At 37.5% G+C, this 25,359-nt stretch overlaps 1 protein-coding gene across 4 annotated transcripts in view; it reads left to right on the forward strand.

Annotated features, from left to right (window-relative positions):
* The window catches only part of SMAP1 (small ArfGAP 1), an 89,730-nt gene extending 64,385 nt beyond the window's left edge, over positions 1-25,345 (forward strand). For 2 of the 4 annotated variants that reach the window (XM_064412345.1, XM_064412347.1), the window contains 5 exons: positions 3,132-3,216; positions 12,386-12,513; positions 20,914-21,082; positions 21,719-22,050; positions 24,357-25,345. In XM_064412345.1, coding sequence (XP_064268415.1) covers positions 3,132-3,216; positions 12,386-12,513; positions 20,914-21,082; positions 21,719-22,050; positions 24,357-24,491 — 849 coding nt within the window. In that variant the 3' untranslated portion in view covers positions 24,492-25,345. The remainder of the gene's footprint in view (positions 1-3,131; positions 3,217-12,385; positions 12,514-20,913; positions 21,083-21,718; positions 22,051-24,356) is intronic. The other 2 variants (XM_064412346.1, XM_064412348.1) reach the window with 1 other exon arrangement.
* The last annotated feature ends 14 nt before the right edge of the window (positions 25,346-25,359 follow it).

A 25,359-nucleotide genomic window follows, 5' to 3' on the forward strand; every position in this document is an offset into this window, starting at 1 on the left:
GAGGTTCTCTCCTCAGCCGAGAAATATGGCATGATCTCTGCTAGAGAGCACTTAAGGAAGCCATTGCTTGTTGTTATATCTGCTTCAGGTGGACCACAGTGCAGAATCTATGGGACTGAACAGAGAACAAGACTCTCAAAAGCAGCATGGTAGTGAGGGTCATTGAGGTATTCATGAAAGTAATTGCGTGCAAGTTTCTTGTTCTATCTCATCCCACTGGTGCCTTACCTAGTTTATGCCTAAGTGCAGGTGACTCTAGAGAAGTCCCTGTCTGTCTGTGGATCGTGGCAGACCTTTAGCACCAAACAAATGTCTTCTGAATTTGTACAGGAGCCCTCCTATGTGCCATGAAGCATCTTAAACAGAAGTAAAGGCATATCAAATTACAGAATTGATTGAAATCTCAGACAGGAAGATAAGAAATTCCAGGAAATGGTGCTTGTTATCGTGAGAGAATGGGGGAACAAAATAATTTTGCAGGTATCATTAAAGAGGAAGATCTTCTGTTTCAGATAGCTGCTGAATATTGCTTTGTGTGTCTGCTGTTATACAGATGAATTATTGGTAAATGTTAGGTGACTAATGTGTTTTTTCATTTTTCAGACTGAAGGTTAGAATGTTGGTGAAAACTGTGTAGCTGCAAAGATGTTGAATAGTGCTTTAAGGAGAAAATCTTTGCTAAGGAAACAAATGCAGTATTAATGGCTAGAAATATTTGATATACTGATGACCTTGAAAATAATTTTTGCAGCTTTTCTTAAAGTAATTAACTATGAAATAACCTTAAAATCTAGTAGTTTACATACTGGCAAAGGGAGCAAAATGGGACAGAAACTTTTGATCAAGAAATAATAGTCATGATATTGGAAAAGGGCATTTTAAAGGATCATATTTTTGTAGAAATGCATATTTTTATACCTTGTATCTCCATTGCCTTTCTTATTTGGAGACTGATGAAACAGAAGTATGCATTTAATATGTACTGAAAACGTTTATTTGACAAAGCAGAGGACCTAAGCAGATTATTCCTCCCATATTTTTAAAATTTTAGTTTAGATAATGAGATTAAATTGCCACAGTAGTAAATACCAAATAAAAGTAAGTGTTTTAACTCTTTCTATTTAGTTCTTATTAATGTATGCACCAGTGTTTGACTTCTGTGAAAAGTTTGCATTCAAACTGACCTGTCAAGCTTTAAATTATTTCAAACTTATGGTTTTAGGTAGTTATCAGAAATCTAATACAGTGTAATAAAAATTTGCACATTTAATATAATTCTAACGTTTTGTTCTTTTCAGTTGAAAGAAAGCATTCTATATTTGTATTTTTAAGCTATTTCCAGTTTCGTGAAATAAAGGAGCATGTCAGAAATGCTTCTTTTTACAACTTCTGTGACCCCTAGTGTTTCTTACAGAGAAAACTCAAATGTTCGAGGTGTTATGGCACATTCTGTTCTGAAGTACTTACTGTTAATTCTGATTAGTGTTTATAATAGTAATAATAATTTTGTTGGTTTATGGCATATTTACTGAGATATGGTCAGTTGTAGAAAACTGCATTTTGAATTGTCACTTTTAAAATGTCTTGATATGTTGTCATGGTTTACTTTCAAAAACAATACTTCTTTTGTGTTTGGAGTCCGTGTGCTATGCTCCAGATTATAAACACAGTGTTGAAAGTTACAATACACAATAGAATCAGGGAATTCATGGACTGTTTTTTCATCAGGCTATTTCCCAAACAGCTGGATCTTGAGCAAGATATGTAAAGTCAAAGTAAGGATTTTTGGCAAGAGGGAGCAAGTATTTCTCTGAGAGATTAGCAAGATTATGTGTGATTAGTCAGATTATGTGTGATGATACCTGTTTGTGGTACCTGCAGGAGTGGACTTTGGTTAATTGGGGCTCTTTTCTGAGGGTTTTCAGTGGGGATTTGCTCATGCAAGGGGAGTGTCTGTAGTGTAACAGGCTTCTGTTCACTTGGGCTGCCTTTGAATACTCTTGAGTTTCCTCACTGCTCTTTACCAACACCAAGCTCCATACTCTATCCCCCTTTGGCAGGAGAGAAAGAAAGCAGAGGAGTACCTAAAACAGATCTTTATACAACTGTGTTGAACTTTAAAGCTCCCCTAATGCTAAACATTAAGATTCAATGACTTCTGCAACTCAGGAGCCTCAGTGAAAGCCACGTTATGTATGTGACAAAGGTGTGAGTGAAGCAGGTTCTGTCTGGGTGTCTGCCCGGTGCCCAGCCTGACAGTGTCCTGCCACTGTTGTTGGGTAGTGTCTTCTAGTTAAAGGCTGTCATTGATCAACCAGTCCACTTCAGGTTTTTGTGATAAGTATGGAGAAAGGCACATTAAGTGCACATGAAGAAATGCATTTGTCATGTCACTACTATTAACCAGTTCATCTTCATTTTAGAAATTGATGTTTTGATGGATTCAGGGGATCAGCCTGATACTGGTGTGAGAAGAACTATAAACAGATTTATGAAGTAATTTTCATAATCAAATTCCACATCAATACCATAATACATTTTGAAGTCTCTGGGCAAGAGAAGACTAGAAATTCCCTTTTCAGAATGAGAAGAATGCTGTTATTAGCATTCAGGTTTATAAAGGAAAAGGTCATGAACTCAGGTTGTGTGCATCAGTGCTCAGCATCTCAAAATTCTACAGGTTCGGGAGATGTTCTTTATAGAAAGGTGAACTGATGTCATTAGTATGCTTCTAGTTTGTAAATTTAAGCTTTTACAAACTATTTTTTCACTCTTTTTGCTACAGAACCATATTGTTTGGTTGCTGAAATGAGTTGATAAATTACAGACAGCTTTTTGCCTATTGCATGATATGCAGTGGTTCAATTTAAGAATTCAATTTATTTTAAACTATCCTCAAACTTACATTTATTTTAAAATTTAGTATATTCCAGTGAACAGTAATTTTTTACAGTCATGTGCCAGTTTGACCGTAACTGCCACGTACTTCATTGCAAATCAAATTCATTATGATAAACAAATACGGAAAAGGACTTTTACTTCTGATACTGAAGCAGTGTCTTTAATAAAAATTTTTAAGCACTGAATCTTTTCAGACATGTTACTTGTGTTTATTTTTTTTCCCTTACAAGCCACAGAAGAAAGAGGATCAGCAATCAGAAGCTAAAGCAAGTCCAAAAAAGTCATCAGAACCCACTATTGACCTTTTAGGACTTGGTAAGCAATACATAATTGCTTGATTTAAATCAAACATAGATATGCAATTTTATATATTAATAGGTATACTTTTTGGTTTTTATGCTGTGATTACTAAAAGATTAATTTGAAAACCATGAGATCGCATGCATGAATTTAAAACTGTAAGAGAAAATGCCATTGGGACGTTGGTATATCACTACTTATGTTTTGCTAGGGAGAGTAATGAGATCCTGTGGGAAGGGGAAGTTATCAAAGTGATCTTCAAAGGCCTTGTGGATTGTAGATTTCATTGTTTATGGTACAAGTGTACTTTTTAATGAAAATGGTGAGGTCATCTGAATCATGTATCTGTAAAAGACTTTATATCATACATTTCCTATATTAGTTAAAAGAATGGTAAACTGTCAGACTGCAGCTGACTAATACCTTGTAAAACTTAATATAGTGGGCATTTCAGTGTTCTGTACTGACTGCAACCATCATTCATTTTTATCTAATCTACCTTTTTATTTTCTGACTGGCAGGTATCTATGGGTTTGTCCTGTAAATAAAGTAGTTTCTAGTAAAATAATTTAATTGACACTATCTGCCTATACTGTTGTGTATAGGCCATTCTCATAAAATATGTATTTCATTTATCTCGTGTTGCTCTAAAAGTGTTTTTTTCCACTTGATGGAATCTTAAAATGTAAATAGAAGAATAAAGTATTACAGTATTTTTATTTCCTTTTGAAATTCAGTACTAGGAAAATCTTCTACAAGTTGTGAATGGATATTAAGAGTATTCACTTTCTATTCATGTAATGGTTACTCTTAATTTTCTACATGATTTCTACATTATATTGGAGGAGGCTAATATGTCTTTTAAATGTAGTTCTAAAAACTTCATAGAAAAGTGGTTTGTTTTTTTAAAATTTTTTTTGTTTCAAGAGATGAATAATTTGACAAAACAGTAAGTGTTTTCTCTGTTTTAATATTCACATTCTCATCTAAAATGTGTGGTTTTTTTCCCTCTGATGTTGAGCTAACTGTAAAGTACCATTTTTGCATGGGTTATATGTATGTTGTCCATATCTCATTCCAAGTAATTGCTACTATAGGCGTACAAATCTTAATTAACACCGTAGAACGAATGTAGAATGAGCCTATTTTAAAAAAAAGTAATTTAGACCTGAGGGAAAGCTGATTCTCCTTTATTTTCCTTTAGCAGACCAACAACCTAATTAAAACCTAAAATTTAATCAATATGTGGTTCTGAGATTGCTAGGCTTCTGTATTCTGTTGGTCATGATTTGAAAAGTATCTTGGTAACACTGTTTTATGATACAATAATGAACTCAGATTACATTGGCTAACTTGAGATGTAATGTGCAATGAAAATAGTATTATAATTGGTGTTCAACGGCTTCCCTTCTTCAGTGAGACATAAAAAGGGCAAAGTTTATAATATGTATGTTAAACCCCCATAATTTTAGAGGAGGGAATGCTTAAAGATCTTTTAAATAACAAATTGAAAAGCAGTGTAATAAGCCAGTAGCACTTGGAATCCACTGAGCTGCAAATGAGATATTTGTTAATGAGAGCAGACCTGCATATTTCATTTGAAGAGTTGTCTTTTAATTAGCACCTGCAATAGAAGACTTCAGATAGTATTAAAAGAGAGGTCACATCAGCCCAGTATATCATAGAACCATAGAGTAGTCCAGGTTGGAAGGGACTTCAAAAGGCCTTCTGGTCCAAGGAGTCCATGGGAAGGGGAGTGTAGAGATTATCCAGCAGCCTATCTGTCTAGCATCCTATCTGGGCACACAGCCTGCACACCTCCAGTGCTGGGAACTCTGCCACATGTGGAGTTGTTCTAGTAATTGATCTCATGGTAAAAAATTTCTTTATTACATTGACAAACTTGTACCTGTTGCCCCCTGTCTTCTCTGTGTGGCTCTGTGTTTAGAAGAGAGAGCTGTGTCCTCCTCGTAGCTGCCCTTTAAGTACTGGCATGCTTGGGTGAAAGTCTTCTGAGCCTTCCCGTCTCCAGGGAGAAAAGACTGGCCCCTGCAGTCTTTCCTCACAGAGCAGGTCCTGCAGCCCTTTGCCCATCTTCATGCCTGTCCTTTGGCCCTTCTCCAGTCTGTATCTGTCTTGAATTGCAGGAGCCAGAATTGAACACAGACTCCAGGTGAAGCCTGGGAAGTGCTGAGTCGAATGGGATGATCACATCTTTGCCTCAGCAAGTAACACCCCTGTGGATACATCCCAGAATTTCACTCACCTCTTTTGCTGCAGTGATGCACTGCTGATTAAAATGTTTGATATGTCATATCAAATAATATTTAAATGGATATGATTGCTTGGCTTGTTCTTCTTACTGAGCAGACATTTTTCTAAAGAGGATTCATTCTCTTAGGACTTCATTTCTGCAAGTGGAGAATAGTACTAGCTTTTAGTAGGGCAGCTTAAAATCACTTGTGATAGCAGGTTAAGTAATTTTAATGGATCAGAATTCATGCTCGAATAATTTTGGCTTTCAGAACAGCCCAGCTTCTTGGCAAAGTATTTTCTTGAGTAACCCTCACTGCTGGCTTCAGCTATGTTGTTAGTCTCTGGGTCATTGTTCTTTTTGTCTCAGTTGGTTTTGCAGTAGTGACCTCATCAGAAGGTAAACTTCCTTAGGATTTATCCTACGAAAATTGTAGCTGGGCACTTTTCTAAAAGGAAACTCTCTTGCACTTTATTTTACAAATTGCAAAATTTTCAAGAAAATATGCCTTGGGGAATTGTACCTTTAAATCTTGTAATAGGAGAAGAGACATAATATTCCCAGTGACCGTACTGTCACATTTGTGTTTGCTCTGAGCCCTTTTAAATAGATCTATGTGGTTCTCTTGATTTCCTCATCAGGGGGTTGTTATTGAGATGCTGTTTAGACACTCGGTTTTTGATGATGAAACAACATTCATGGGTTTTGGCTTTCTGATTCAGAATAGATTTTAGTTCAGAACTCCTCATACAGAAAGGTGGGGAAATGGACATGAACAAGCTAAATGTTGTTATGCTCATTACGGGCAGCAGTGTCAGTGGTCTTGCTGTGCAACCCCAGATTCCTTCTCTCTCTTCCCAAGCAGTGAGAAATAACAGCCTGTTTCTGTAGACCAAGCCTGAAGCTGCTGTTTTAGTCATCTCTACAATTATTTGGATGTTACCCATGCTGGAAGAATGCCCTGTTGGAAACGTGGAGATCTAAAATTGACACTAAAATCAATAATACAGGATGTTATAAAATGAATTTTTAATAGGATAATTATGGGAAACAGTCTTTGGTTTGAAAGTCACAGTGTGTAAACCACAGTTCTTCAGCACTTATATGATTGGTGGTGCTGTATTTTCATCTCTCTAGTGTTAATCTTGTGCTCTGTGCTTTTTTTTTTGGTTTTTTGTTTGGGGTTTTTTTTTTTACTTACAAGGCAGATGTCTCTTCTTATGGCAGGTTGATGTAAATGATTTCTTAATATTTTGTTAAAAATATCATGTAGCTATACAAATGTCCATGGAATATTGGAATGTTACACAGGCAGTTTGTGATCATTGTGTTTGCCAAGTATGCCACATAGAAATTACTTTGACATAGAGAGGAAAAAAAAGGAAAAAATAGTGGTTTCAAATTATATTACCTTACAGAATTACCAGAAAGAAGAAAAGTGCATTTTATGTATTCTGCATTGTTTGCCATGTTTAGAAGTGCCCTTCAAAAAATAAACAGTTTCATATTCTGGATTAACCACTGTAGTTACAATGAATAACTAGAAGAAAACAGATTTATTATGGCATTTACTGAATTTGATGTCAGAATTCATCTGGCATGGTTGGAGGTAAAATATGATATACTAAAAGCTGCTTATCTGCTTCTGCATGGGAAATATTCTCTGAGAGAGTTCTCTGAAGTTTTAAGAGGTTAATAGTGATATGAAGTGTAGCTCAGTGTTGCATAACTGAGAAATGTACTTTTGTCAGGACTGTTGGGTAAGTGCCAAAGCAGCATGGTTGGTCCTAAGTCAGAAAGTTGCATTTAAGAAATAGTAAAGATAGATTTGTAAATACATAAATATCATATATGCACATACAGATCATAGACTTCTATAATAGGCATCTAGTCCAACCCCCCTGCCATAAGTAGGGACATCTTCAACTACATCAGGTTACTCAGAGCCCCGTCCAACCCAGCCTTGAATGTTTGCGGGAAGAGGCAGCTACCACCTCTCAGGGCAACCTTCCATGATCCTCATTGTGAAAAATTTCTTTCTTATATCCAGTCTGAATGTATCCTTTTTTAGTTTAGAACCATTACCCCTTGTTGTATCACTACCGACGCTGATGAAAAGTCTGTCCCGATCTTTCCTGTAGGCCTTTAGGTACTAGAAGGCTGCAATAAAGTCTCCCGTGAGCCTTCTCTTATCCAGGCTGAACAGCCCCAACTGTCCCCAATTTTCCATGCAGGAGAAATTCCTCTGATCGCCCTCATGGCCTTTCTCTGGACCTGCTGCACCAGGTCCATGTCTGTCTTGTGCTGGGGACGCCTGTGCTGGATGCAGCACTCCAGGTGGGGTCTCAGCCTGTTGGCCATGCTGCTTTGGATGCAGCCCAGAATACAGCTGAGTTTCTGGGCTGCAAGTGCACATTGCCTCTTCATGTCCAGATTCCATTCATCCTCAAGCCTGCATTTATAGCATGGATTGCCCTGACCTGGTGCAGAACCTTGCACTTGGCCTGATTGAACCTCACGAGGTTTGCATGGCCCCACTTCTTGAGCTTGTAAATATAGTAACATTTATAATATTGCTGCAATGTTCAGATTATGCTTAGGTAAGCAATATAACTACCCAAAAGGAAAACATTTACAACGACTTGAGGCGTTACTAACTTTCTGGCTTTCTACATTTTATTTGCAGAAGTATTATACAGAAATGGCCTCCATGTGAATGCTTTCTCCCTTCTGCAAAGGTTTTAGCAGTAAATAAAATTTTATTAATACATTAAATAATTCTGTAATAGTTTTGACCAGACAGACCTTATTTGAATCTTTCCCCAGATTTTTGTTAGAACTATTGACCTATTTCTCTCAGTTCTGCCTTTCTAGTAGTTTTGTGTAAAAAATTGTCATATGCATATTCTCTTTATTGAAAGTCCTGCTATGGCTGTCATAAATATAAAAATATGTGGGTGCTTAGTAACAAAGTTCTTGTAAACAGTTTGGTCCATAAAAAATGAGTTTCAGAAATCTAGAGTGTAAGACCACATCTGCTTTTTTGCTGTTTCCTCTCCTGCTGTCCATTTGAAGCCTTTCTGCTGGTCTTTCTCACTATCAGTGCAGATGAAATACCAAGGATTGATGATGTATATGAAAGCTATGATGCATATGAATAACAGAAAGCAGCACTGAATTGGAAATTATCATGTCCAGGATTCATAAAATCTATACAGAAAAAGAACTGTAAAAGTAAACTTCCCTGGAACCCTTCACTATATTATTGAATACAACCTGGTAAGCAGTTCCTGTCCCTGCTATCAAACTGAAGCAAGATTTCCTAATCTGAAGTCAGAAGCATCATCTACTGTTACAGTGTGGCAGACAGCAGTCATATGTAATATTGTCATAAACTGTAAGAAGAGAAGTTTTGGAACCACACCTAAGGGCAAGGGTGAAGAACAGCATCTATTGATTCTTCACATTCCCTTCTCTGAGCATGGAAGCCCTGCTTTGCATTTGCTCTCATTGCAGTGGTTTTTGTTACATCTGACATTTCATTCCTAGCTATGGATGTGTTCTCCAGAAAAGTGATGGAAGAACTGTTTCTCAAAAGCTAATTTCTTCAAAGTAATCCTGTGATGGCTGAAGCTATAAATTTCTCAAAATACTCAGACAGGCCCATGTAACTTAGTCTGATTGTTTACCTGTTCCCTGGAAAGGCTACAGCTGTGTTTCCTTCTGTCATATACCCACCACCTCTTCTAATCCGGTTTTAATGGTAGGTGGCACATGTTGAATGAGTAGTGATATACTTAGAATAAATTAAAACTGAGAACTCTGCTGAAGTATCTTTCTTATATTACAGAAATATTTTAAATTGAGAAGGAAAAGAGGAAATACATCCTAATCCATGACCTAGTGTGTTGAAGTTGACACTATCTATAATCTCTGTATAAGAACTGTGAATTACTGTGTTAAAAAACAAGACTGTATGTGCCTGCATGCAAATATATTTAAATGGAAACACTAATATTGCTACAAGTAATAAACCGGAGTGAAAACACTGTTAGGTTTTCTTCTGTATTCTGAAACTTAGTTCTTTCAGTAGGGAAGGGAGAAGGTTTTTGGAGTCTCTTTTTAATAGCTATAAATACTCCAACTATTACCTTTTGAGAAATCCGTAAAACAGTATCATCTATTAATACTATTCATACAGGCTTAAATCAGTGTTGTAAACAGTAATTCAAAATACCTGATTTCTGCACCAGTGGAGACAAAGAGGTATTTATTCAGTAAGAGATGAACCAAATAACATCCTTACAGACAAATCTAGCAAAAATCTGAGTTTTCGTAATATTAGTTTATGAGCAGCATGTTAAACACTTGAAAAATACAATATTTTTGCAAATGAGTTCTGTCATGACTGTTCTAAATATGTGAAGCGCTTGTTTCAGTAAATGATTGCATTTAAATTTTCAGTCTTCTATGTTAGACGTCTTTACATTCAGGAAATCTAAACTACTTTGGAATATGACAAGAAAGCTTTTTTTTTTTTTTTTTTAATAAATGTGCCTGACTGAGAAAATTAGAACAATAAATTATTAATTTCTGCCAGTCCTTTTGCTTGAAAATTATGCACAGTGCATTCCTATATTTATCTGAAACAGTGAACCTTTGGGGAGATGTTTCTGGCACTGCCAGTCTGCAGAATGACCTCAAAATAAGCTTATGCTTAAATGACCAGTACTTTTATCTACACACATCTCACAGGACTAATATGCATCAAATGGTGCAGCAGATTCTGTAAGGTCATTTTGCTGTCCACTGGCTTCCATTCATCAGAAATAAGGGAAAGAAGAGACCTTTGCATTAAGGTGTAAATAGCTCTGTCATAATCATAGTTGAGTTTGTAACTGCTTTTCAATATCAGTGCAACAGCATTCCCCAGCAAGTCAAATCACAGAAGAGTAATAAAACTGACTGAGGTGGCTACTTCACATTCCTCAAGTCACTCACTTTTTACTCGGCATAGAAGATGCAGTAGTGTCATTTCATTCCCATGGCCACTTCGCCTTCACAAAGGCAGAAGAAATGAGAAGGCATCTGTCATGGTTTGACCCCAGTTGGCAACTAAGCTCCACACAGCCACTTGCTCACTCCCCACATGGGATAGGGAAGAGAATCAGGAAGGTAAAAGTGAGAAAATTTGCTGGTTAAAAATAATTTAACAGATAAAGTAAAAGCTACACTTGTAAGCAAAGCAAAACTAGGAATTCATCCACCACTTTCCATGGGCAGGCAGTTGTTCAGACATCTCCAGGGAATTTGGGCTCCATCATGTGTAACAGTGACTTGGGAAGACAAATGCCATCACTTCAAAGGTTTTCCTCCTCCTCTTCCTCCTCCTCCTTCTTCCCACTGCTTTATTTACTGAGCATGTGTTGGCATGTGTTTGGTATGGAATATCCCTTTGGTAATTGGTGCCACTGTCCTGGCTGTGTCCCCTCACAACTCCTTGTGCTCCCCCAGCCTCCTCACTGGTGGGGTGGGGAGTGGGAGAGTCTTTGACACTGTGAAAGCACTCCTTGTCACTAATGAAAGCATCCCTATGTTATCTATCAACTGTGTCCAGCACCAATCCAAATCAGAGCCCCATACTGGCTACTGAGAGAAACATTAACTCTATCCTGGCCAAAACCAGCACAGCATCCGTGGGTAATGATCTTCTGAGTGGATTGTTTCAGAATGCAGTCTTATGATGTTAGTGACAGTGTACTGTTTTCAGCATACTGTACTTTAGTGTTTTTGGAATACTGACCCTCCTCTGATGTATAAACAGCTGTACCAGTCATGGCAGTGTTTCTTCTGCAGAGAAAGTTTTGATTTAATTCAGCTAGTTTGTTCTACCAGAGAAGTCTGACTTCTGCACTGAGATTGATTCATTTTAGACTTAACTTCTTCTATTGCCTATATAAGCTTTCTTAAACTTCCAGTTAGGACTATTCAGTCATTATAAAGATCAGCAGAATCTAGAGTCACATTGTATTTGTCAAGCGCTATGTAATGGCAACCCACTTGTTATGTTTAGGTATAAATTTATTAGCCAGTTCTTATGTCTTTTTCTTGAGCAGCTTGAAATCAAAAGATGGTTACTCTGTTCCTTAAAAACACTTCTGTGATATTTTTGTCCCTGTATCTTTTAAAGTACTTTATTGCAAATTCTCTTTAAGGCATAATTCTTTTTTTGTCATACATGCATCCCCTTTCACCTAGATCAGTAAATGTGTTCATGTGTTGAAGTGGCTTACAGACACCAAGGCTCGGAGTGAGAACCATAGGTTCTTACGGATCATTAGCTCAGTGTGCCTGGCAGGTGTGCCCATATGGACCTATAAAAAAAAGGGTGTGCAAAGTACTTTTGAAGAAGGGGAAGAGTGGACCTTTTCCCTAGTGCAAAGTTTATTTGTGTACCCTTGAGTAAATTATCATATCAAGAATAACTTCATGGATTCTAAAATGCGAATTTTAATTCTGGAGCACAGATGAGTGTATTTTGTCTGATACATGGCTACCAAATCTGGACCTTCTCAGTAAGACATCCATTTAAATTCTTACTACAAATGTTGGTGTGCAGAGACTCCTGAAAAATAAGTGGTGTGTACTGCTAAGTTGGTGTGGTTGTCCTTAGGGAAGTTTTAAGTGGGTTTTTTGTCATTGGTTGTTTTTTTTTTTGGTGTTTTTCTGAAGGACAGTAATGTGCCATCTTCTTTGGGAAAGAGGTCTTTACAAAATCTGAACAATATCACAGTCTGAAAAAATATCTCAGAAATTGAGCACATCTTTGATGGAGGCAGGGTAGGAGGGAATAAACAGCTTTAATTATTCTCATGGTGTTAAGATATTCATAATTTTCACTTTAAAAGTGATTCTGTTGCTTTTTTTCAGATGGTCCAGCTGAAGCATCTGTTACAAATGGAGGCACTGCTGCTGTCACAGCACTGAATGATGACCTGGATATCTTTGGCCCAATGATCTCTAATCCTTTACCAGCAGCTGCAGTACCTCCTGCTCAGGTAAAATTTATTAAGCGTATTTAGTTATGTGTTTGTGTAAATATTTACCTGCACATGTTTATTTTCCTTCAGGAAATTGTTCATTCTCGCAGAAGGAGTACACACTTCTCAACACATCTTAAGCACCTCATGACTAGAGATGCTTAAACTGTAACACTGATATTTTTCTCACCTCTTCAAGCTTCTAGACTGCTTGGATATAGAAGTAGATGGTGTGGTCTTTCCTTCTGGTTATCCATCTAAATTGGATTCTGTCTTACCCTGGTGATGGTAGTCATGTTTTCTTTTCATTTATATTCTTTGGTCTTCTTTTTTTAATAGGTATTGCTGAATATAACCTTATATTCTCAGGTTATTGGGCATCAAGTCATCCTTATTGCTTTGCAATGCTGATATTTAGGAAAGGCTGTAGCAGATGCTTCTCTCTTAGACCTGCTAAAATTTTGGGGTCTGAGGTTTCATACTCAAAATCAAGGACAGATATCAAGAAAAATTTATATTGCTACCTGGGCTGATCTGTCTTTTGTATCATCTTGGAACTTGTACTTGAGAGTAGCATAACTCCTGCACCTGGTCTGCTTCTTCTTGTAGATGTGATGATTTGGAAGCAAACCATCACCATGCCTGCTGTAGCCTGGAAAGGCAGCTTTGGGACACACAGAGAAACTACTTGAAGCTGCAGCTCTCCTAAAGTATCCATATGACTCAGGGTGTTGGTGATGCATATGTACCCAGACTGGTTCTGAGAGGGAGGTTTTGGAGTAGTGCTGGGGTAGCTTCTCCATCTGGGGTATTTTGTTAAGGTCATTTAGAAGCTTATTTTTGTGTAGGGCTTTCTGTCTCACACTGCTGAACCAGAAAGAATTGTGTGTATTCTTGAATTTATGATTCTGGGATCTGATTATGTGATCTGTACTCTCTTCATCCTTTAGTTTTCATAGTATGTACAATGGAAGACATAATGATGAAAAGGAGTTCTGTGTGCCTTAAAGCAGACGTTATTCAACAGATTTTGTTATCCTTTACTCTCCCTTTCCCTGCTTGCTGCTGGGGGCTGACTTTGTGCACCATCCTAGTGAAGGTTTCAGAGACTGAAACCATGTTTCTTTTTAAACATAATGCTACAGATAGAGCAAACTTCCCACCATGTGTTAAGCTACCCATAAATAGTGAGGAAGTAGCATGTATATTTGCATTTAGATTTGGATGTGTTTGCGAAAATTGCAAAGGAAATTGTTGGTGTAGATTTTCTTATCTCTTGTGGAAGTCTCTGGTCAAAGTACCAGGAACAGCAATATTTGAGTGCTTCTTGTCTGCTATTCTAATGCTTTATGTCAAAATTGATCCCTGTAGAGCTAGATGTGCAAAGCAGTAACCCCTTTCTAGCTTCCCTTAGTTTTTAATTTATTACATTTGTGTGTAGATTGAGTAAATTCAAATCTAGAATCGTGAAGTTTTCACTAGGCCTCAAAAAACAGGCCAATGGTAGTATTGTACATAATTGATAGCACTGAATTCTGGCTTTCCCCCTTTCCAGCCATTCTGAAGCTAGAAATGATGACTGCTGTATGTGGTTACTGTGTGCCCAGGAGAAAAGAGCAACCTAAGAAAGAAGAGAAAAGCCTTCTTTTGTTTCTGTTCCTTGGACATGTGATGTGACCTGCTGGTTAAAGAACTGTGTAGCTGAAGAATGCAGGAAATCCAAAAGAAGGCTAAATATTTAAGAGTGAAAAAAGCAAAGTGAAGGGTGATGATGACTAGTGATGGGTTAAATAATGGAGTAGCTACTAAAGCATGCTGAATTGTATGTATATATAACATTTTAAAGGCATTTCTGTGATAAAGATTTGGTCACTGGACCTTTTGTGAGAGGAATATTATGGCATGGTGTTCATCTTTGTGCTAATTTCTAGACTAAGTATGGTACTTACTAAATTGATTAAAAAGTGGTAGAAAGGACAATACTATTCTCAATATCTGGTGAGTATCACCTTGTTTATATACTAGAAAGCATTAATATATTCACTTGCTGTAAACAAACCTGTCCAGATTTGTAGTGACATTTTTATTTCCTCTGAGTGCTGTAATCAGGAGGAACAAACAGAACTTTCAACAAGCATTTTTTTATCAAGCACATGATCCTTATGGTGTGTTGCAAGATTTAATTCTTGGTTGTCTTCCATTTTTAATCAGTATCTCAAAGAAAATGTAGTGTAATCAGATAATCTACAGAGAAGGGACAGGAACACGGTAGCAGAAGACAGGTTTCTGATGGTTATTACTTGGGTTGCTTGCTAAAGTGGGGCAAAGAGAATATTGTTATTATCCTGGGTTTTTATTATCCTGAATATTATTATTATTATCCTGTTTTTCTTCAGGATTATCAAGACCAGGATGGTGGTGTCTAGTCTGGGAACTGAGACTAGGGAGAAGTTTCCTCTCATTTGGCAGTGCTATAAGTATCTTGTAAGATCTTTCACCTTGCAACATGGAAAAAAGTTGTATGGGATTCAGAGAAGAGTTAGGTGAATGCAGGGTGCCTTATTATGGGAGGGTTTAAGGACTTGGTCTATTTAAATTTCTTTAAGTAAATAAGAGGTGTGATTATAACGTGAAATTATTTTGTGTGAGGCTGTTATTGGTGAAGTGGGCATGAACTCAGATCAGCAGTTGAGTAACCCTAACATTCAGTTCCTGTGTTTGAAATTGGAAAAATTAAAGTGGAAATCCATGGCCAGACCCTAGCTTGGACTTGTTTTAATATCTATTAACATAATATATTGAAATTTTAAAAAATTAAATAGAAGAGGATCAAATGTGGAATAGCATGGCTTGCTTTCTCACTGAGATATTTACCATTATGTTCTGCATTGTAGGTGTGTCTGAGGTGCCACATTTGGATTTGAGAGCTTTTCTTTTGAAAAAGAAGAGAATTTATTGGTGCTCCTCAAACTGATCTGTATGACCCTTGAGTTTTCACAAGATTGCGTTTCTTCTCTATTTTAACCTGAAAGCCAGCATTTAATGCTAAATGCACTCTCTTTATGGCACTGTGGAGCACAGAAATGTCTGTTTGAATGCTTTATTATGAGACTGAAACATCATGATGTCTGCAAAACTTAGGATTTATGTCCACTGTCATAGTCAAGACATGTTTTTCAAGTGAAAACAAAAGCATTTGTTTCTCCTTTTTCAAATGTGACTTGAACATTGATGATCATGAGTACTTTGACTCTGCTTTCAGATGTGTCTTTATCACAGTTTTCAAAAATATTTAAAATGTTTCTTCCCACCATTCTGTATAGCTCTGTGCAATTATGCAAACAGTTGAATTTGTAAAGGACTGGTAAAGAACAATATGTGACAGAATAATTTGTTTTTTATAGAATTTTGCCTGTTAGCAAGTTCAGGGGGGTTTAAGAAGAGTTACCTTAAACAGCTCCTACAGTAGAACTAGATAAAAGGCATGTGCTGTAAATTATGCATTATTCATGGGCAGAGAAAGGAAAGAAGAACACTTCATATGTTTAATTATGGGGTTTTTTAATGTGAAATGGGCATAGCTAAATTATAAGTATTAGAATAGGGTTTGTTGCCAAATATTGTATAGGAACTGAGCAAAGGTCTAACATTTTTACCTATACTTAAAGCAATTTCCTAAATTGTTTTAGCCAGATGTTAATTTCAAATTTTGTATGGTATGTCTTCTAGCAAAAGTGTGATCTTCATTCTTCAGTGAAATTTGTAGGGAGGAAGAAAAGGGGAGAACTGTGAGGTATTAAGTTTGGAAGTATTAATTCAGTGAAATATTTAATATATGTCTTTTTCCAAGCAGGATACTCTAATCTAGTCAGCTTAAACTTGGATTTTGTGTGTGTGTGTGTGTGTGTGTGTGTGTGTGTGTGTCAGGCTGATTTGAATTGTACAGTATTGGGAGCTGAGAATCAGTTCAGTGGCTACAAAAGTGTACATTTCATAGAGATGGTGTAAGTTTTTCATGATTCATATCTGAAAAACTTTGGTGGCATGTTTTAGATAAAGAGATGTTCATAAATACTAATTTTTCCCTGAGGTCCAGTGTGTGTATCTAGCATAGTTGCCATAGATTGGCAGACAAGTTTCAACTTATTAATGAATTGTGGTGATGTTATTGTGTCAAAGTCCTCAGATTTTATATAAAAAATGTGTTATTTCAGAAATTTGCTTGGTGCTATTTAAACAAGGCAAGACTGGAGAGCTATGTAGTCCTATTCCAGTACAATCAGTTGAAATGCTTGTAGCTTGTGCTTACGTTTGCTTTACCCATGTCTATATTTTCAGGTATCTGAAAGCAAAAGTTTTATTCCTTCAAATGGAGTTAGAGCTATTCCAAACATAACTACAGGCCTGCACAGAGGGACTTGGGGGAGCTGGTGGGTGCAGATCTCAGGATGAGCTGGCAGTGTGCACTTTCAGCTTGGAAACCCAACAGTATCCTGGGCTCCATCAGGAGAAGTGTGACAGCAGGTCAAGGGAGGTGATTCCCCAGCTCTGCTACACTCTCATGAGAGCCCTGCCTGCAGTCTGGGGCTCCAACAGAGGAAGGACATGGACCTGATGGAGCAGAGGGGGCCACAAAGGTGCTCAGAGGGATAGAGCACTGGTCCTGTGAAGTGAGGCTGAGACACTTGGTGTTGTTCAGCCTGGAGAAGAGGAGGCTCTGGAGACACCTTACAGTGAGCTTTCAGTATTTGAAGGTGGACTACAGGAAAGATGGGAAGTCCAGTGACAGGACAAGGGAAAATGGCTTCCGACTGAAAAAGCTCAGGTTTGGATTAAATATTAGGAAGAAGTTCTTTACTGTTAGAGTGGTGAGGCTCTGAAACAGGTTGCCCAGAGAAGTTGTGGGTGCCCCCATCCTTGGCAGTGTTCAAGGCCAGATTGGACAGAACTCTGAGTAACTTGATCTGGTGAAAGTTGACCTGGCCATGTCAAGGGGTTGGAACTTGATGATTTTTAAGATCCCTTCCAACCCAAACCATTTATGAATCCATGATTATACTCTCTTTAAATGCCTTAGGTGGAGCACATTGAAAGAGCAGACATCATACTCCAGAACCAGAAGGAGTCAGCTGAACAGAGGGTAGAGGAACAAAAATTTATTTTGAGTTATAGAGAAGGGAAATCTGAAGAAGGAGTTGGAAATGGGACTGCAGGGAAGATAAATGTTTTCAAGCCTAGACAAGATGATTGCAAAGGAAATGTATTGCTTCTTGTGAGTACTGGACATGCAGCAAAAAATAAAGTTGAATTTTTAATCCTGTTGTGAGGTTAATTATATTCTTGGATATGATCTGAGAAAGTGATAGAAATCTTATTCTTTTTCAGATATTGCTGATAATGCCTAAAAGCAAGAGAACAGATGAGATTTCTTAGTGTGCTTCTTTGTGAACTGAATATAGTTGAGTGCTCATTTCCTCATTAGTTATTAACAGGAAATAACAGTTGATTATTTTTAATGGAACTGGGTAGATGTCTAAAAACAAAATATGCAAAATCAGAACAGGAAGAGTTGAAATAAACATCAAGTCCATTTACAGTGCAAAGATAAAAAGGGTAAGAATTGTATATAGAATTTAAGACCTTAATAATGTATTTAGTACATTGCTTACATGAGAATAATCGTGTGCTAGGCTGTGTTTTCCCTATGCAAATAGCTCTTCCAGTCAGCAGGGAGAAATTGAAAATATTGTGTGGGGCTATTATTTATCACCATACAAATGGAAAACAGTAGAGGCCTGGCTTTTCTACAGGCCATCCCTGCTTTCCTAGATATCAGCCAGAGCCAGAGACATGCCAGTAGCAGGAAAGTGCACATGTGCTTTTTTCTGTCCTACAATCCTTCTCTCAACTCCGTGTGTCACACTGTCCCACTTCCCTCTTTCATTTCCTCTGTTGCCACCTCTCTTTCAGTTTGTAGGAAAAATTCTGTTGCACTGATATCATGAAACTGCTTATCAGTATGATCCTTAAGCACCTGATGAGCATTTAGGTTTAGCATAATGACTCTCTAAGAGCACTGTGTGTAGGAAAATGATTATATGAATGCCAGGTGTGTTTTTATAGAGGTCTTGGGTAGCATGACAATGTTAGAGATACAAAAATCACGTCAGTGTTGGTTGTTTTTTACCTTGGATGCCACCTGCTGTTTTCTTGCCATGTATTTTGCATTCCCTTCCATTTATTCAGCTGATGAACACTTCAGGGAGTACTTGTCCGGTGCTTTGGCTCCTATGAGGATCTTCCAAAACCAAACCGAATGAAGAGACATTAAATGAACATTTAATCTTAGGTTGTAAACATAACATGATCAGACCTCCAGGCTTCCAGCTCTGCCTTCTAGAGAAAAGCAAATCCCTTCCTTGCTGCCTGCAGGCAGCAGAAGGGAAGCTCCCTCTGCTCACCACTTGCAGTGCTCCTGTGTCGTCCTCCCTGCAGCCTGCTGGGCACAGCTGTGGCACAGGGGCTGTCCCAGGCAGGCACCACAGGGGATCCATGTCAGCAGGGAACAGTTCAGTAATGGGCCTTCCTGGGTATATGCACAGGAAAACAAGTACTGCTCTTCAGGATGTGTTGTTAAATCTGATTCTGGTATTTTTAAAGACTGGTTATGTCACACTGATAAAGAATTGTCTCAAATAGGGTTTCCTACTACCCACTTAAATAAAAATTGATTTGCTTTGCAACCAGAAATTATTGTGAGAAGGAAGAAGCTTTTTTAGTATATACAGAAAAAAAATGGATAATTTAATTGTACACTGGCCAGAGAGGTTTCACAGGTTTTGGGTTTTTTTGTTTGCTTTCCCTCTGTAGTACTGTCAGCCCACTCTGGGTTGCCCACTTAGTCCTGTTGACTTTGGCCCAAATTGACTGTAATATAAATAAGCAGGTTTTTCACTTTCCAGAAAGTTCCCCCCCTTTTTTTTTTTTCTTTTTTCTCCTCTTCCCTTTCTACAGCAGTTTTGGAAATACTTCACCATCAACTGTGTGAATCTGCAGTCCTTTCTCTTCTGGTTTCTTGCAAATTTAGCTGGTAACAGAATTGTTCTGTGTTGTTTTGGGTTTTTTTCCCTAATCTATGGCACTGCCTTATGCTAGAGGTTTTAGCATTCAGAAGTCATATACTTAATGTGTTTTTTGAAGCTGCATATTGAATATTTGTATTGTGTTTGTAACAAATCCAGTGTGACCATAGTGGACTTTTCAGGGCTTGGTCAGCAGCACACCAGCAAAAGCAGCACATCCAAGATAGTTGCTTTAAGGAAGATTCTAAGGGTGTTCCATATCTGTGTATTTTGTGATGCCCTTTGTCTGTCTGCTAAACTTGGGTATTGGATCTCAATAAACAGACCTGGTTACATGTTGAGTACATTGACAGTGGTATTCCAAGGAAGATTTTCCTTTAGTATGGAGAAGAGTTGAAACTCATGCAAGCTGTGGGTGCAGTAGGTGTATGGGGATCACTTAGCTGGACTAAATAGGGCCATGGTTTAAGTATGATTTGCAGTCCTGGCTCTTTCTCATTGTGCATGCAGTTGATTTGCATTAGAAGTTCCCACTGGTATCAGGATGAGTTGTGTATTTTAAGGAATATAACAAGAACCTATGTATTGCCTGGTTCCCTTAGAAAGCCCCCATATGGAACTGTATGAGTATGAACAGCAGCATAACAGCACTGAGAGTCTGGATGTAATTTGTTTACAAAACATTCTATTGCAAGAGCAGTACAAAGCCTGACAGCCTGCCTGTATTTTAGTTTTTCATTTGTAGATTGCAGTAAGTTTTAGATAATTATGCATTCTCAATAAGCGAAACGTGCTTACAGAACTCTAAGCCAATTATGAACAATGTATTTTAGAAATTTTATTACTTGAAGCAGATAACAAAAATTTTGCCTTTTCTCCAAAGATACATTTCAAAGCACTTAATCTTTTGTTTTCGCTCTTCTCTAATCTATTCTGCCTATAAGAGGATTAATGAGATGTGAATTTTAATCTCCTTATTGATTTCCTAATTATTTTTCATAATCTGACTCCAGCTCTTGATTTATGCTTCTCACTGATGAAAAATGTAGAAGCAACAGGAATGAATAATCTGTATGTGTACGCCCTGAAGCTGGCTGAAGATTTAGTTTTCTTTGTTTTGTAACCTCCATCTGGTCTGAAGGTCTTTCCATATTGCCTGTACTGCATTTTTCTGTCTTTAGTCATACAACATATTTTTAAATTCCCATTCACTTACATTTAGTTTTCGTAAATTAATGAGGTTTTATTAAGTTGAGGGGCAAGCCTGTACAGCAAATATTTAACATCATCTTTTGCTAGTTTCTTTCAGTAGTCTGTCTTGTCTTTTATTTCCCAGAGCACTTCCACTAAACCAGCAGCTGCCACCTTGTCTGGAGCAGCCGGGGATCTTGATCTATTTACTGAGCAAACAACAAAATCCGAAGAGTCAGCAAAGAAACAACTCTCCAAAGACTCCATTTTATCACTGTATGGCACAGGAACAATGCAGCAGCAAAACGCTCCTGGTAAATAATGTTGTGAAGGTTTCTGTGCAGTCCTATTTTAATCTTTATCTATAAAAGTTACCTCCTACAAGTATAAAGCTAAGTTTGGGGACCTGCTAAATATATTCAAATGAAGGTTTTTATTTTCAGCTTTTACAAAACTGAGAAAAATTACTGAAATGTAATATGGATGCTAAAGAAAAACATATATGTGATTTTAATTTATTTATAGCTGTTCAAGTTATCAAGTGTACAATTTACTGAAAGATTTGTGAAGTTGGATTCTGCCATGCAATTAATCAGTGAGGGTGTGAGTCTCCAGTGTGCAGGCAGCAGTCTGTCAGGATCTCTGCAGAACTGTCAGAGCTTTGGTTTAGCTGTGTTTGTGTGAACACAAAGACCTCCAATACAACAACTGAAAGATTCTGGTTCACTGCAGGGATGCCAGACTTTCTTATCAATTTAGCTTGTGGTGAGTCCCTTTCCTTTGAGAGTTTCAAAGTAATTTTTTTGCTTTTACCAGAAGCTAAATTGGCAACACTGACATACAGATGTACAGAGTTATCCTTACAATTATTTTGGTGCACTTCTGACTTATGGGATGGGGGTGGAAAATCACGAGACACTTCTGCTGAAATCTTCCCTTCTCTGGTACAGGTATGTTCATGGGCTCGTCTTCTATGCCATTTACCACACAACCATCAACTCACTTTCAAGGCTTTCCAGCCATGGGAGTTCCTGTGCCAGCAGCAACTGGGATGATGGGAAACATGATGGGACAATCAGTGCCAGTCATGGGACAAAACACAGGCGTGATGGTAGGAGTGGGAGTGCCCAATGGATTTACTGGTACTGCACCAACTGGTGTGATGGGACTTCCTCAAACTGTCGTTGGACCTCAAGGTGGAATGGTAGGACAGATGGTCACACCACCACAAAATAAGTATGGATTGCAACAAAACCAACAAGCTCAATGGAACCTCTCTCAGGTAAAGACTGGCCATTCCCAGACAAGAGTGATTTAGGAAGCGTGATTCTTTTCAAATACAAAATGTGTGGCTGTAGGAGGAAGGTTAAGTGTAGCCAAGCTGAAGACTTCTGGACTGTGAACTGCTCAGAGGCACATGTTAACAAACCAGTGAATAGTTCAATGAAAGATAACTACTACGAAAGCAGAGAATAATTTTGCCAAGGTAGACCAAACTCAGTTCTCTGCTTCCATAGCTCTTCTCATCCTGTCATCAGAGCCAGCCAAGTAAAAAGCTTAGCTCAGGCAGAGTTAAAAAATTTGGAAATGAAACACAACCTTATAACTAAAAGCAGAATTTTAATTTCTCAAGGATAGCCATTAACAATGAATATTTCATTCACAGATTCCAGGATAAATTTTGGTGGAATGCGAAGTGCTTTCTGCTCTTAACATTTTCTTGTAGATAATTTGCTTAGGTGCATCTGTTATTTATCTGTAGCATTTCCATCCTATGTTTTAAACATGTTTCAAAGATTCTCTAGAAGGGTTAATGTACATGTAGTACTGTATTTGCAGATTTTCTAAGGAAACATCTTGAAATCAAGTATTTGAGCATTTATTAGGGCAGGGTGAGGCAGAGGGATCAGACTCAAATTATTCCCTTGGAGTTCAGTGTGGATAGCAACTATTCTTTCATACTATTGTTTGTATTATGATAACAATATAATAAATCCAAACTGCTTACTTAGTAATGCAGGAAGAGAACCTTAGTGACTGATTTAAATTGGATGATATGAATTTTTACTGTTCTGCTCCATTTTACAGTGTGAACATTTATGAAGGTAAACAGCATTGCCTACATGGATAAAACAGCTCCTGTTTGAAAATACAGGCTGTCATTCTGCTTTGAAAAGTAATTCTTAAAGGTGAAAATTTCAAAATATCAGATCAAAAAAATCTGCAGATATACTGGTGGCAGTCTTTTCATAGGTAGCTAGCTTTAAAAAGACTCATATCAGCTTTGAAATTAAAATCTTGCTTCTCATCAATTACATTTTAAAACTTGGCTCCTTGAACAAGTTCTTCACATGTTCCTGCAGCCCTTGCACATCAGATGTTGTCAATATGATGACATTCCACAGTCTGCAGAACTCTGATCTAAACTCTGACTAGTTGAAAGGGGGAGAGCTTGCTTTACCAGAGTAACATGTTTTATATAGTCTGCTGCTTAAGAATTCTACTCCAGAAGAGATGAACCACTGGGTAAAGCATGTTTTTATCAGCCTTTTTTTATATTTCCAGGTTCAGTAGTGGCTTGTTTTCTGCAGATACACAGTTCTGTGTGAAAGCATACAGAACTTAATTTTACCCTGAAATGCTAGTTTGCAATTTACTTGAATTTTTCACCAGTGTTTCAGTTTCATTTTGCAACCTGGTATTGTTCGCTCATGTATAAATAAACTCTGACTTTTACCTAGTGCTGCCTTTAGTTTGAATCAAATGTTACTTATCCAACATTTCTATTCATTGGCTCTGATTATTAATTGCTCCAAATGCTCTTTTGCTCCTAAACTCGTTTTGACATTGAGTATTTAAAATTACAGTGACTTTTGCAGACATTTGTAAAGACTACAAATCATTTTGCAGCAGCTCTGAAGTGAATGTGCTGAATTTTGAATTCTTTACCACTTTTAGCTAGATGTTAAATTCATGCAAATTTAATTTCATGTGGATTATTTTACTTTTGTTTAAGGAATTACAGAATTTGGGGTAGATTCTTTAGCAGGGGTGGTTGGATAATACTCATGTTTATAAATCCTCCTCATTCTTTGTTGATTGTCACCTAAATGGACAATTCTGTAAAAACTGAGGTAGTCAAGATTATGAAGTCTCCAAAGAAATGTTGCAGGGAAAAAAAAATCAGGAGCTGCAAGTGCAGACAAGACTATATTACTGGCTTTGCTGTTTCTTTATCACAGTTACTACAGTTTTGTTCGTTAGCTTTGAAACTGTGAAAGCAAACTTTTACCAACCAGCCACTGGCCGCCTCCTTCACATGCTGTCAGTTCTCATGTGACACATACACCAAGTGCTGCAGCCCATTAACTGATGTATGTTGGTGGTTGAAGGGCTCCAGAAAAGCTGGTAGTATGAGAAAAAGCTTAGGAACTTAGATAGAGTCAATATTTTTATTTAATGAGAAATATTTTTAGGGAAATGTACTTGTAACTGGGTGGCTGGTTGGCAGGACTGCTTTTGGCTAGCAGCATGCTGTGTTTCAGTGCCAGTGCTAACCAGGCTCATGTGTGTGTGTGTGCTTTGCAGATGAATCAGCAAATGGCTGGAATGAACCTCAGCAGTTCCAGCAACGTGATGGGCTTTGGCCAGCCCCCCAACACAGCCGCAGGATGGACTGGAAGCTCCTCTGGCCAGACTCTCAGCACACAACTGTGGAAATGAAAGTTGCAATAGAAATCTTTCCCAGAACAGCCACCTAACATTCCTTGTTCAAATACATTTACTTTTGCTGTTCCTTCCATGTACATATATATTCTTTTTCTTTTTCCCCAGCTGTTCAGATTAAGAATATAACTGACTGACCGTGTTGTGGTCTATATTGATTTAAATTTGATGTAGTGAAAAGCAGATCAAATATATTTATACTTCATTGGAAGCATTTTCGTACAATGCATATGATTTCATAGACCATATTAAGAAGCTGCTTAACCACATACTGATTTTTTTTCCCTCAAAATTCTAGATCAAATGTTTGCATATAAGGGATGTAGCTATCATGTTAGTAATATCCAAAAATATGAACCCCAAACCCCCAAAATTACCCAGTAATCCTGTAGAAGGTACTGTATGAACAAATGTTTAATCATATATAAATAGAATGTAAATGTATCACTGAGCAATGTTTTCTAGTGTATCAAACCAATTTTGTTTCATCATACATTTCACTGTGATGTTGTTATGGTGTGCATAACAGGGAATGTGGTTATTAAAAGAAAGATAAACCTGGATGTTACTGTAGTTCTACAAATCAATAGTATATTCTTCTAAAGATGAGCTTTTGATGCATTTGATGCATTTGAATTTCCTGTGATAAAGTCTCTGACCTGGCTCAGGAGGCAGGCGCACAGTGTTAAGAGAACTGACAGCACAATATGCATTCAAGGTAACTCAGTGTGAACAGATATATTTTGTCTTGCAGAGAGATCCAGGTTTATGACAGTGATTGTGTTTACATTTTATGGTGCCTCGTAATGATAAAATGTTATTTCCCTATATTAAAATGATAAATCCGTAAATGATTGTGGGGTTT

The sequence above is a fragment of the Passer domesticus genome, chromosome 3 (assembly GCF_036417665.1).
Source record: "Passer domesticus isolate bPasDom1 chromosome 3, bPasDom1.hap1, whole genome shotgun sequence".
Lineage (NCBI taxonomy): Eukaryota > Metazoa > Chordata > Aves > Passeriformes > Passeridae > Passer > Passer domesticus.